This window comes from Condylura cristata, unplaced genomic scaffold, assembly GCF_000260355.1.
Source record: "Condylura cristata isolate star-nosed mole 26May11 unplaced genomic scaffold, ConCri1.0 scaffold00004, whole genome shotgun sequence".
In the NCBI taxonomy this organism is placed as follows: domain Eukaryota; kingdom Metazoa; phylum Chordata; class Mammalia; order Eulipotyphla; family Talpidae; genus Condylura; species Condylura cristata.
In genome coordinates this window covers 39,960,066-39,974,415 of record NW_004567105.1, presented here as the reverse complement: position 1 = coordinate 39,974,415, position 14,350 = coordinate 39,960,066, and the positions used below count along the sequence as shown (strand labels likewise).

At 35.3% G+C, this 14,350-nt stretch overlaps 1 protein-coding gene across 1 annotated transcript in view; it reads left to right on the top strand.

Moving 5' to 3' along the window:
• The window catches only part of ABCA13 (ATP-binding cassette, sub-family A (ABC1), member 13), a 436,597-nt gene that overhangs the window by 111,706 nt on the left and 310,541 nt on the right, over positions 1–14,350 (top strand). The window contains exon 20 of the mRNA XM_004676530.2: positions 11,284–11,402. Within this exon, the coding sequence (XP_004676587.1) occupies positions 11,284–11,402 (119 nt within the window). The remainder of the gene's footprint in view (positions 1–11,283; positions 11,403–14,350) is intronic.

The following is a 14,350-nucleotide window of genomic DNA, read 5'->3' as shown; positions in this document are numbered from 1 at the left end:
CTAACAGCTTGGTTTTAATCTGATTACTCATCTTTTTTTCTTTTTGGTAAAACAAGTTTCATTGAACAAAAGAATTGATTACTCTTTTAGACTGAGAAACATAGGGATAGAAGGAGGCAGGGATTAATCTATCAATGTAAATGAAATTTTAGTTGTCTTTAGTTTTTCATTTTTTAAGAAAATCTTTATTTCCAGTTAGAGATGCTATGAAGATTGGCAATACTATCAAATGTAAAGTGTATCATAGCTAAGTACACGTTAGGCTGGCCAACAAATGATATCAGCATGTGGCACTTGCTCGGGTAAAAGGTGAATCCATCCCTGAATCCCACATGATTATCTGACATATTGAACCCAAACATTTTCAATGCCATAATTATTTTGACATTTCTAGTCAGCTAACAAAAAGATGACTTTTAAACAAACTAGGCATTCATTAAACCTTAATTTAAATGTACTTTGTCACTCTATTGCAGTTAGGTTAATATAGCATACTTAAAATTATATTAGTAACAGAAAATTAAGTTTTAATTTTTATCTTTCATTTCAAGAAAACTCAAGCATGTCATACTCAAGCATGATTGAATAACATTGAAACTGTCAACCACTTTTCTTATTAAACTCTCTCTTCCTGCTCTAGTACACGAGAACAATGAATGGCCCAGAAAGATATCAGCCCCAGCCAATAAGAATTCATGGTGGAATGAGCCCAAATTGTGAAATGGGTCTTTCTGCATCCCACAAAGAGAATAATAGTGAGATCAGTTACTGTGACTAATGAAAATAAAGTATGTTTGGTATAATTACAAAGAAAGCTCCTTTTTTTTTTTTCTCTTCAGGATCTAATACTTGAATATGTTAGGAAATATGTTAGGAATGCAGAAGATCAGGGCATACAGCTTGGAGGGCTCTTAGGACCAAAAGATGCCTCAGTATCTTACTTTGACCTTCTGGTTTCTAAATTGTCATGTTGAGGATCCTGCACGGGCTTGACTTGGTTAGGGTGTCTGAGAGAACCAGCACAAGGTCTGCAACCCAGGGGCCCATGAAGCAAACAGAGCAGCGAGGTGCAGAGACAATGGTGGGGGAGAGAAACTGGAATGATGAGGTGTCTGCAGGAAGGAAGCTGGGAAAATGCAGGCAGAGGCCCAGGAGCTTTACATTAGTCTGTCCTAGTGGAGGTTCCCTCAGAAGCTCCTGGACAGTGTTAGCTGTGGATGCAGATGGAGACCAGATCTCCTGACAATCCAGCCTCCTCATCATAACCATAGCATCCCTGCTCTACCTTTGTAGAAATCTTATGAGCCATATCAGCCCATTCTTGTCCATTTTATCATACAACATGGAAGGGAAAAGAAGTTCAGAATAATTGTTGCAAAAAATCAAATAGAGGGCCATTGTGCTCAAAGATAAATGCTCTGATGTTTCATAAACAATATTTTACCTATTTTTTTTTACCATCTGAAGAAGAATTTGCTCTACATTTTCTATGAAAAGGAGGCCTGTTTTCAAAATGAAAGAAATAGTGAGATTAATGAGAAAATACAAAATAAAAATGAGGTAGCCAGGTGATATACTTCAGAAAATCACCATGATTTGGGTATATAAAATCTACTCGATATGGCCTATGGTTCAGAGTGTTTTTACAAAAATTACTTGTTAGAAAAATGGCATTATTTTTTCTATAATTAAAACATGGTTTCTTACTCGTAAAAATAGATATATTGTCTGTTATTGAACAATGTGAAATACTTACCAAGCAACTGCAAGGTTTTGGAAAATGGTGTAATAGGTACCAGATATAACATGAAACAAGAGAGCAACAGAATCCTCCAGGTCTCGTCTGCAGTGTTGACTTTTTAAAAAGTGATTTTGTGAAATCTCAGAAAAATGCAGTGCACATTCTTCTAAATTGCACACGGAGAATTTTTGAGGATAACCACTTATTGGATTATAAAATAAATGTCAATAAATTCATGAAGACTGAAGTTATGTCAAGTATCTTTTCTGATGAAAATGATTTAATACTAGAAATCAATAGCATAAAGAAAGTGGTAAAATCCTCTAATATATGGAGAGTGAAAAGCGTGTTTCTGAATGACTATTGGGTTAATAGGAAAATCAAAAAAGAACTTTAAAAAAAAAAAAAAAGCCTAGAAACAGGGCCCTTCCTGGTAGGACAGTGGGTTGGAGTACAGCACTGTGAAGCTATCCACAGCCACTGCAGAACAGTCCAACCCCTGGCTATGGAGGTGACCCACATGCAGTGGCAGGCTTGCCTGCTGCTCCCCTCAGTAGTGTGTTTGGTAGATCTTGCTATTTTGGCCCCCCACTTTGTTTCGGGTGAATCCTGTAACACCCCACACCTCTGGCCTGTACCCCAGGTCTTGTGCACAATAAATAAATAAATCTTTTTCTTAAAAAAAAAAAACAAAAACAAAAACAAAAAACTTAGAGACACATTAAGATGAAGACGGAGATGGAAGTTACTGGCACTCACAAATAACAGCAATAGCAGTACTAATAGGGAAGTTTATAGTACTACAGGCCAAATCAAGAAACAAGAAAGATCTCAAATTGGCCCCTTCCTGGTGGCACAGTGGCTTGAAGCACAGCACTACAAAGCTAACCACAGCCACTGCAGCAGGAGTTCAATCCCCAATCAGGGAGGTGACCCACATGACACAGCAGATCTCTCCTGTCTCACCCATAACTGTCAGCAGTGTACTTCAGTAAATCCACCGATTCTGCTCCCCATTCTCTCTGGTGAATCCTCTTGCCCCTCCCTTACACCTCTGGCCTATACTCCAGTTCTTTTTTTTTTTTTTTTTAAAGATTTATTTATTCATACAGAACTGGGGTACAGGCCAGAGAGGGTGAGAGGATTCACCAGAGACAGAGAGGGGAACAGAACAAGCAGATTGACTTAGTACACTGCTGAGGGGAGCAGCGGGCGGGTCAGGAGAGGTCTGCCTCACCATGTGGATCTCCTCCAGGGCAGGCGGGAATCGAACTCATGTGGTAGTGGCTTTAGCTTCTTAGTTCTGTGCTTTAACCTGCTGCGCCACCAGGGAGGGGAGGGCCCACCCCAGTTCTGAGGGCCCACCCCACCAGGGAGGGCCCACTCCAGTTCTGAGGGTCCACCCCAGTTCTTATATGCATGCCCACCCCAGTTCTTATATGCATAAATAGATGAATCTTTGGGGGAAAAAATGAAAGAATCAAAGAATCAAATCTTATACTAAAGTAGCTAGCAACAAGAAGTAGTGGAGCAACAGCATAGTGAAGAACAAGTAGAAGGAAGCAAATAAAAATATATGGGAAAATAAATGAATTGTAAATAAAAAGGTAGTCCAAAAAGAACAATACAACCAAAAGCTGGTCTCTAAAACATAAGCAAAAATAGATAATACCTAAAACAAAAAAAAAGGTAGAAAACTCTAATAAACAATAAAAAATGAAAGAGAAGTCATCTTAGAAATACAGCTCACTAAGAGGCTATTATGAATATCTGCAGATCATAAATCAAATAATCTTTAAGAAGTGTACAAGTGCTTAGAAGTATATAGCCTTTGAAGACTACATCAGGGAGAATTTGAAAGCCTGAACAAAGTGATTACAAGCAAGAAATTGAAACAGTGATCAAAAATCTTCCAAGAAGTAGAAGCTCAGGACAACATGTTTTTACTAGTAAATTCTGCCAAATCTTGAAATGGGAGCGAATGCTAACTTTTTCCCTCAAACTTTTCCAAAAAACACTGAGGAAAAGGGAATGCTCCCAAATACATTGTCATGAGGTCAATTTACTTTGGTTCCAAATGCAGAAAGAAAGGCACAGAAGACAGTTGAACTACAGATACCAGTGTTTCTGGTGAACATAGTTGCAAAAATCTTAGCAAACAGTATATAGCAGTCCCTTAAAAGGATCATATCAGGGCAAGATAGGTTTTATTCTGGGACACAGGGGTGGTTTACCATCCACAAATTGAGATTCCATCCACATATGGTGGAATAGTCTGTAATCACTCTCTCCCTTGAAAAGAACTATTTTAAAAAGGACTGATATATTCTCTTAGCAAAATCCAGATACTTCAGATCAGCTATCCAGCCCCAGGACTTCCCCACAGTGTCCAAGAACTAAGGTTGGTGACCATTGAGGGAAAAGGATAGGAGGAGGTAAGGGGTCAACTTCCAAAGCCACACTCATCAGTGTGTGTGGAAACTCAGGGCATATCAAATCCCTTATGAGAATTCTTCTGACATGAGAGTGGCCCAGGCCCAATCTGAGGCATTGGGAATTTAGCAGAATCTGGTCTGGGAAATTCAAAACCCTGAAAATGGGGTTGCATGTCTGCTGAAAGCTCCCTCCTGCCCTTTAGGTAGAGATGAAAGAAAAGCAGGGGGAAAGCCGGTCAGACACCATTAAACCAGGTCAGGCCTTCACCAGAAAGAAGGATTTTAGAGAAAACACACAAGCTCCCTAGAAAGGCAAATCAACAATACATATATTTCCCAGTCCTGCAGGAGTGGCCTTTGAGATGGGCAGGGCAGTGACAGGCAGAGTGTTATTTAGGCACAAGTGTGCCTACTACTCACATAGTGTCACCTTTGAGCCAAGTGAAAACTACTGGAAAGTGAGTCTGGTGGTCCTGATAATTCCCTTCCCATTGGGAAGCCTAAAGTGCACAGATTAAGACCATCCAAAGACAGGAAAAATGGGATGTAGGGAGGCAAGTGAAGACAATCTAAGCACCGAATACATTTTGTTGTGAAATAAAACAAGAGGTAGAGGGCTGGAAAACCAAATTAAGGAGAGAGATATAGAAAAACTATCTGACAACAATTTCAAAACAACAATATTAAAATGGCAAATGAGATAGCAGAAGGCCACTCAAAGCCAGTCAGACACAAGGTGCTGGAAAAGAGACCCAGACAGAAAGAGTTTTTCACTAAAGATCACAAAAATAAATTTTGAATGCAATTCACACAGTTAGTGCTTTAAATAGAATCAAACAGCAGCACAAAGAAATGTGTAACAAATTATACCTTTAAAAGAAGGGAAATTATCAAGGAAAAATGAAACTCTATGAGTAATATCAGAATCATTCAGAGTTATTGGACTCCCTGAAGCATAAGAAAATAGCCATAGGAATACAAACCCTAATCAAAACAATAAATGAGAACTTCCCAAACTTAACAAATGAATTAAATATGGAAACTGAAGTCCAGGAAACCGAAAGAACAACTAAATTCTTAGATACAAAAGATCTACCTCCAAACATGTCATTGTAAAGTTACAAAAAGTCAAAAATGAAGAAAAAAATTTTTAAGGAAGCAAAGAAAAAATAACTTATAAGGGCTGCTAAGTTTGCATTTCCTTAGATTTCAGTCCAGACAATCTCCAGACAAGAAGAGAGTGGAAAGAAATAGTCTCAATTCTAAAAAACAAAACAAAACAAAAACGATCAGCCAAGCATTCTCTGTCCTGAAAATTTTATCAATTAAATATAAAGGTGAATTAAAAGTTTTCTTAAGAAAGACAGAAACTAATGGATTTTGCCATCACCAAACACTCATGTTATCTACTAAGCAAAATCTAGATTAACCTGCAGATGAAGAAGCAAAGAAATTAATGGGATAATAAGGAAAATCACCCAAAAGGAGTAGAGAGAAACAATGGGAAAAAGAGAGAAAATTAAAGCAACCAAAATCCAAACCAAAATGAGTGAAAATAAACAATTCATATCAATAGGCACCTTAAGTGTGAATGATTTGAAATCACCAAAAAAAGACATAGGCTAACAATGTATATGAAAATAGGATCCATGTTTTCCCACTTTTTTTCTTTTTGAGGATTTTAATTATAAAAAGGATGTTGCATTTTATTAGAGACATTTTCAGCATCTATTGAGATAATCATGTGATTTTTGCCTTCTGATGGGTGACATTTATGGAATCATGTATGTTGAACGAGCCTTGCGTCTCCGGGATAAAACTTACTTGGTCATGATGGACAGTTCTCTTTATGTGTTGCTTAATTTTGGAGAGAATTTTGCATCATATTGATCAGAGATATTTTATAATTTTGCTTTTTACTATATTTAATTTTGGGATCAGGGCAATGTAGGCCTCAGAGAATGCATTAGGGAGATTTTTTTCCCTCTGACTTTTTGAGGAATGCAAGTAAGGCAGGTATTCCTCAAACCTTACAGGTTTGGCAGAACTCACTGATGAAGTCACATGGTCCTGGGATTTTCATTGGGAGTTTTTTTGTTGCTTTTTCAATTGCAGTTCTTGTGATTAAGTTGCTTAAATGATCTGTTTCTAGTTTAATGTTGGAAGTCCAAGAATTTGTCCTTTTCTTTAAGTTTATCCAATTTATTTGCATAGATACTTTTATAATAGGTTCTTATGATTTTGTGTATTTCTGCAATATCTGTTAGATTTTTACCTCTTTCACTTCTCCTTCTACTGATTTGGCTTTTCCTTTTTGTGCAAGCATAGCTAGTGTCTTGTTAAATTTGTCTATTTATTAGAAGGACCATCTCGTATTTTCACTGAGATTTTAGATTATATTTTTGTTTTCTATTTCATTTATTTATACTCTAATTTTTATTAGTTTGGTGTTCCCCCCACCCCCCAGTGCTTTGTTGTTTTGTTTCTGTTTTCTTCTACTGCAGAATAAACTGCTAAATTGAGTTCTTTCTGCTGTGAACTTCCTGTGTAGTATTGCTTTTAAAGAATCTCATAGGTTCTAGTAGCTTGTCTCAGCATTTTCATGCATCTTTAGTTTTTTTTTTTAATCTCTTCTTGATATCTTTGTTGCCCCCAGAATTATTCAAAGTCATTTTGTCTCATTTTTACATATTTTGGATCATTTCAGGATTCCTTTTACTATTAATATCCAGCTTTTAGCATTGCGGTCTATGAAGATGTTTTATATCATTTGTGTTTTCTTATATTTGCTGAGAGTTGTGTTATATACTAGCATATAATCAATTCTTGAAAATGTTCTGTGTGCACTGGAGAAGAAAGTGAATTCATTGCTTTTAGGGTAGAAAACTCTGTAAATGTCCATTTACAGTTCATTTGATCTAATACTTCATTTAAGACCTTTATTTCTTTTAAAATTTTCGTTTTGGATGATCTATCCCTTTGTGTTTGTGGTTGGAGTCTACAATGACATATTTCTGAGAATTATATCTTTCTGATTGATTGTTCACTTGATTATTATATAGTCTTAATCTTTGTTCCTGATTACTTTTTTTTTGGTTGAAATTCTAGCTTATTGGATATGAGAATAGCAGTTCCTGATTTACTTTGTGTTATTAGTGTGTATGTCCTTATTCCAGCCCATTATTTTTAGTTTGTTTTGACTTTCAATTTTAAATGGGTCTTTTGTAAGCAAAGTATTCATGGCTGGAATTTTTTCACCCACATTGTTAGCCTATTTTTTTTTTTAATTGGTGGTCCAAACTATTAGCACTTAAGGTGGTTATTGATGTGAATTATTTATTTTCAGTCATTTTAGTTTTGGGTTTTGATTGTTTAATTTTTCTCCCATATATGACTTCACCATTGCATACCCAATGGTGAAAATGTTAAAGCACTTCCACCAAAAAGAGGAAAAGGCAGTGATGGCCACTAACATCACTGTAATTCAGCATAGTCCTGGAAGTCCTAACTGAAGCAATTAGTCAAAAATAAATAAATAAATAAATAAATAAGACAAAATGAATTCAATTTGTAAAGAAGAAGCAAAATTGTCACTATTTGTAAATCACCTGCTAATATACTTGTAGAAACCAAAGCATGCTATAAGAATAATTTAAAAATAATAAATAAGGTACAGGACACTATATCAATACACCAAAATGAGTGGTTTTTCCATATGTGAACAAAATATCAGAAAAAAAGATAATATTTACGATAATGTAAAAAGACTGAAATACTTAGGAATAAACTTAACAAATGATGTGAATGATCTGTATAGTGAAAACTATAAAGCTATATTAAAGATAATAACACACAAAGAAATGGAAAGGTATCCTGTGATCATGGTTAGGAAAAATTAGTATCATTAAAATGGCTCTATCAACCAAAGCAACTTACAGATTTAGTGCAAATGCATTAAATAAATTTAATGCTATGAAATACCAACGACTTTCTTTTTTTTAAAGAACAATTACCAAGTGTATGTGAAACCACAAAAAGTATAGAAGAGTCAAAACAATGTTGGGAGAAAAGGAGAAAAATGGAATTATCATATTTCCCAGCTTCAAACAATATTATACTGCAATAGTAATCATGAAAAGTATGGAGCTAGAACAAACGCAGAAACTCAGAACATGGAATGAAGTTGAAAACTTAGAGATGAATCCATATAAATAAGGTTGACTAATTTTTTTTTTAAAGATTTATTTATTTGTACATACAGAACTGGGGTACAGGCCAGAGGCTCAGGGGCGGAAAGAGGCTTCACCAGAGACAGACTGGGGAGCAAAACAGGCAGATTGACGAAGTACACTGCTGAGGGGAGCAGCGGGCGGGTCAGGAGAGGTCTGCCATGCCATGTGGTCACCTCCTGGGCTGGCAGGAATCGAACTCAAGCGAAAGTGGCTTTAGCTTCTCAGTTCAGGGCTTTAACCCGCTGCGCCACCAGGGAGGGCTAAGGTTGACTAATTTTTTTTAATAAAGGAATAACAACCACAGATGGAAAAAAATTTTTTAATAAAGTTGTTGGCGAACATGGATAGTCATATGCAACAAAATAAAGCACTCAAAATGGATAAACTGAAACCATCAAGAAACTATAGAAACCATCAAGAAATTATAGAGAACCACTACATGACATCTACTACAAAGATATATTTGGGAATACAATTCCAGCAGAAAGGGAAACAAACAAAAATATACAAGTGGGACTATATCAAACTTTAAAGCTTTTGTATCTCAAAAGAAACCACAGAAACAATAGGGAAATATAGAATGTAATTAAACAAATCAACAAAGGGAAATATAAAATTCTTATGATCCTATCTCTGAATTCAACAATGATGTATGATCAAAGCACCCAAACAGGGATAGAAGGAGCATAATACAGTCCTTATATGACAAACCCACAGCTAACATCACACTCAATGATGAGAAGCTAGAAACATTTCCTCTAAGGTACAAGACAAGGATGTCTATTTTCATCACTACTATTCAACAATATTAAAAGTTCTGGCTAGGGAAATTATGCAAATGAAAGATAAAAAGTGAAACCAACTTGGAGAAGCAAAACTACCACTATTTGCAGATGAAATAAATATATATACTGAAAGCCCTGAAGACTCTACTGAAAAAATACTAATTGAAACAATAAATCAGTATAGTAATGTGGCAGGGTACAAAGTCACTTTACAAAAATCAGTTGCATTCATATATACAGTGAAAAAGAAGATAATCTCATTTACTATTATATAAAAAAGTATCAAATACCTAGAAATGCCCTTGACAAAGATGTGCAATGAAACCAATAAAATACTATTGAAAGGAATAGAAAATACAAAAAGATGAAAAGCTATTCTCTGCTTGTAGACTGGAATAATTAACCTTGGTAAAATGGCTACAGTATATCCAAAGCAACATATAGATTCAATACATTCCCTATCAAAACTTCAACATTTCTTCTGAGAAATATAAAAAACATAGTGAGACTTACAGGAAACCACAAAAATAGTCAAAATAATTATGACAAAAATATGAAGCTGAATGGAGGTATTGAGCTCCCAGACTTCATTCAAACTGTATATACAGTAATAGTAAAACAATCCTGTATTTGAGTAAAAATAGAATGGAATAAAATTGGGAGACCAGAAATAAACCCACACTTATATGAACAGTTGATCTATGATAAATCAGCTAAGAATACATGTTGGAGAGAGGAAAGTGTCAAAAAAACTGGATAGAACATGCAATGAAACTAACAAATGAAACTACACTTATAACACACACAAAAATTAACTCAAATTAAGTGAATGTGATATTTGAAATCATAAAACACATAGAAAAAACGTAATTAATGCACTACTAGACATTGGTAACAGTTATATTTATATTTGGGATCTAGACTCCAACAGTGTGTGAAACAACAAACAAGTGAAACTGCATCAAACTAAAAAGTTCTGCAGCAAAAGAAAATACTATTAAAACAAAGAGGCATCATATCAAAAGGAAAATATTTGCACACCACACATTTGACAAGGAGCTGCTATCCAAGATCTACAAAGAGTTTGTACAACTCAATAAATAGCCCAAACTAAAATAAATAAATAAATAAATAAATAAAAATGGAGATTATACAGATAACCAATAACATCTGAAAATATTCTCATTACTTATCAGAGTAATGAAAATTAAAATCACAATGATACCACTTCACTTCTGTATTAATGGCCCATATTAAAAAAAAAAGAATCAGAAAGTACATTATTGGTGAGACTATGGAGAAAAAGGAATACTTAAATACTGTTGGTGGGAATGTAGACTAGTCTAAATCCTTTGGAAAACAATATGGAGGTTTCTCAAAATATTAAAAATAGATATACCAGAAGATCCAGTAATTTGAGTTATTTAACTGAAAATGCAAAACATTAAATTGAAGGGATATATATAGCATTATTTACATTAACCAAATTGTGGGAACCATCAGTACCCAGAGACAAATGAATGGATTAATATCAGCAAAATATAAACATGATGGAATACTACTCAGCTATAAAAAGAGATGAATCTTGACATTTGTAACAACCCATATAGATAAAACTGTAAGGGTTAGAACATAAGGGATTGAATTAAGTGAAGTAAGAAGAAATAAGACAAATAGTAGATGATTCATTATATGTAAAATAGAGAGAAACCAAACAGAAGAACCACAAAACCAAACCACAACAAACCTAGAAGTTTGATAACATAAGACCAAGGCTACCAGAGAGGGTGTATTGGGTAGGAAGCAGAGTGGGAAGGGGCCCAGTGTTCTATGGTGGAGGACTCTGAGCTATGAGTTTGGTGAGTGTGGTATGCTAACACACATCTAGAGGGGTGCGAACATATACCTCTGAGTAATGTAGTATACCAATGATATCACAATAAAAATAATACACACACACACACACATACTGTTTAGCTGCTTGAATGAGCAACAGGGAAAAAAGTGACTTCGTTGGGAAAAAAGTAACTTTGTTGGGCTGCTACTTTGGAAGGGGGTTCTTCACTAATGCTCTCTGTTTCCTTGGGCAGAAAACCCTTTTCTGACTAAGGATATGCTGTGTGCTGCTTTGAGTTGCAGACAGGGTGGAATAAGAAGTCTCCTTGTATCTGCCCTACAAGGGGTCATTTTGGTGTATGACCACTACCAGGTATGTCTTTGTTGATATTTCAGAGATTTCATGTTCATTAAACCTGGCCAGTGTAAGACTTCTTAGCTTATTGCTTTGTCCTTAAAATCAAAATGTGTTCTGCATAGTTCCTTTGGCCATCAGGCCTCTCAGTGATGTGCTAAGGTTGACTCACAGACTGCTGAGGAATGATTGTTAAATTTTCAGGAAATTTGTCAATTTTTAAACTAGAGATTGTTAATCAAATCATACAGATGTCACAAAATATACTAAGCTAAAAACAAAGGTACTAAATGCTTAAGATTAATCAATTCTGAATGATGTTATTAATTTGCTTTCTAAAATCTAATCTCTTCAGACTGCTTGCCTGCTTTATCTGTATGATGGAAATGTCACATATTCATGTATACTGTATGTCTCTTCCAAATTTTATGTTCAGTTTAATAATGCTTACTGCATAAAATAAGGCACAGAAGGAACATTTATATCATGGAAATTGATAAATGAGGAAAATATTTTCTTTTCTCCAGAGAGCAAATTTTAAATATTTTCTGGACCATGACTAGTTCTCATTGAACACAACACAAGAACTGGTGGTTGAATGAGAACCATCATGGCGATTTCCCTTGATTAATGTGGACAAATATCCAACTGACGATCATACATGGACTCCAGCTAAAGCTAGACCAAGAATGGAACTTTTATCTGGGACCTATTCCCTTTCCTGCAATAAAGATCACTGAGCCATAATCAGCTTGTTCTGGTGGGGAACTTGGACAATGGAGATGATTTTTTTTTAATGTTTATGCATGCATAAGCTTAATAAAATTTTCCAAAGTTTTTTTTTTTTTAACATCATTTTGTACATTTTCATATCTCAGTTGTAATCCCCTTGGGCTTCCCATCACCAAATTACCCATGTACCATCAACAAAGTCCAGTGCATTTCCCTCCCCACATTGTTTTTGATCCTATTCCCCACTCTACCCCCATAAATTGTCTCTGGTATATAACTGTTCATCATTATTATTATTATTTTCTCACCTGGTCTGTTGTACTCCTGCTATGAGTGGAACCATTCGGTATTTTTCCTTTTCTTTCTGGCTTATTTTACTAAGCATGATCTTTTCCAGCTCCATCTATGTTCCTCCAAGGGGCAAGTGTTTCTAAGTGTTTCTTTTCTTTCTTTCTTTCTTTTTTTTTTTTTGGTTGATGAGTAATATTCCATTGTGTATATATATAGTGCATCTTTTTAATCCAGTCATCGACTTTTGGGCATTTGGGCTGTTTGCATGTCTTTCCAATTGTAAATAAAGCAGCAATAAACATGGGGGTGCAACTATCTTTTTGAATCAGTGTTTTGTGTCTTTTGGATAGATAATTTCAAACAGTTTTCCATAGTGGTTGTACTAGTTTGCATTCCTACCAGCAGTGCAGGAGAGTTCCTTTTTCTCCACATCCTCGCCAACATTTGTTGTTTCTAGTTGTTTGAAGATGTGCCATTCTCACTGGGGTGAAATGGTATCTCATTGTGGTTTTAATTTGCATTTCCCTTATTACAAGTGATGTTGGACATTTTTTCATATGCTTGCTGGCCATCTGTATTTCCTCCTTGGAGAAGTGTCTTTGTAGTTTATCTGCCCATTTTTTGATGGGGTTGTTTATTTTTGTTGAGTTTCAGCATTTCTTTGTATATCTTTGTGATCAATCCTTTATCACTGGTTTTGTGTGAGAAAATTTTTTCCCAATCAGTGGGATGTCTGTCTTTTGTAATGTCTCTGTTGCTGTACAGAAGCTCTATAACTTGACGTAGTCCCATCTATTTATCTTTGCCTTCATTATCATTGCATTGGGTGCTCTATTTTTAAAGAAGTCGCTAAAGTGTATGTCGTGTAGTGTTTGGCCCATCTTTGCTTCCAGATGTTTTATGGTTTCTGTTCTTATGTCTAGGTCTTTAATCCACTTTGAGTTGATTTTTGTGTATTGTGTGAGGTAGTGATCTAGTTTCATTTTTTTCCAGCACCATTTGCTGAACAAACTTTCTTTGTTCCATTGTATCGTCTTTGCTCCTTTGTCAAAGATTAGATGTCCATAAGCCTGTGGACTTATATCTGGGTTTTCTATCCGAATCCACTGGTCTGTATGCCTGTTCTTGTTCCAGTGCCATGTAGTTTTGATTACTACAGCTTTGTAATATAGATTGAAGTTTGGGATTGGAATGCCTCCATTCTCTTTCTTCATGAGATTTTTGGCTATTTGAGGTCTTTTGTTGTCCCATACGAATCTCATATATATTTTTCTATTTCTTTGAAGAATGTCATTGAGACTTTTATTGGGATGGTGGTAAATCTATGTATTGCTTTTGGTAGGATGGCCATTTTGATGATGTTAATTCTTCTGATCCATGAGCAGGGAATGTCTTTCCAGTTCATGGTGTCCTATTGAATTTCTTTTAACAGTATTTTGTAATTTTCTTTGTATAGATTTTTTACCTCTTTTTTTTTAGGTTAACGCCCAGATATTTGATTCTTTTTATTTTAATTGAAAATGGGGGTGCTTTTTTAAATTTCTGCTTCTTCTGATTGGTTGTTTGTGTATAGGAAGGCCTCTGACCATTGTGTGTTGATTTCTATCCTGCTACCTTGCTAAACTGGTTGATGGTTTTGATTAATTTCTCTGTGGAGTTTTTAAGGATTTCCATGTAAATTAACAAATTGTCTGCAAATAAAGACAGTTTTACTTCTTCTTTCCCTATTTGAATTCCTTGTATGTCTTTTTCTTATCTAATTACTCTGTCTAAAACATCCAATGTTATGTTAAAGGACAGTGGCAATAGTGGACACCCTTGTCTTGTTCCTGATCTCAAGGGAAAGGCTTTCAGCTTTTCTCCATTGAAGATAACATTGGCTGTGGGTTTGTCATATATGGTTTTTATCATGTTGAGGTATGTTCCTTCTGTTCCAAGGATTT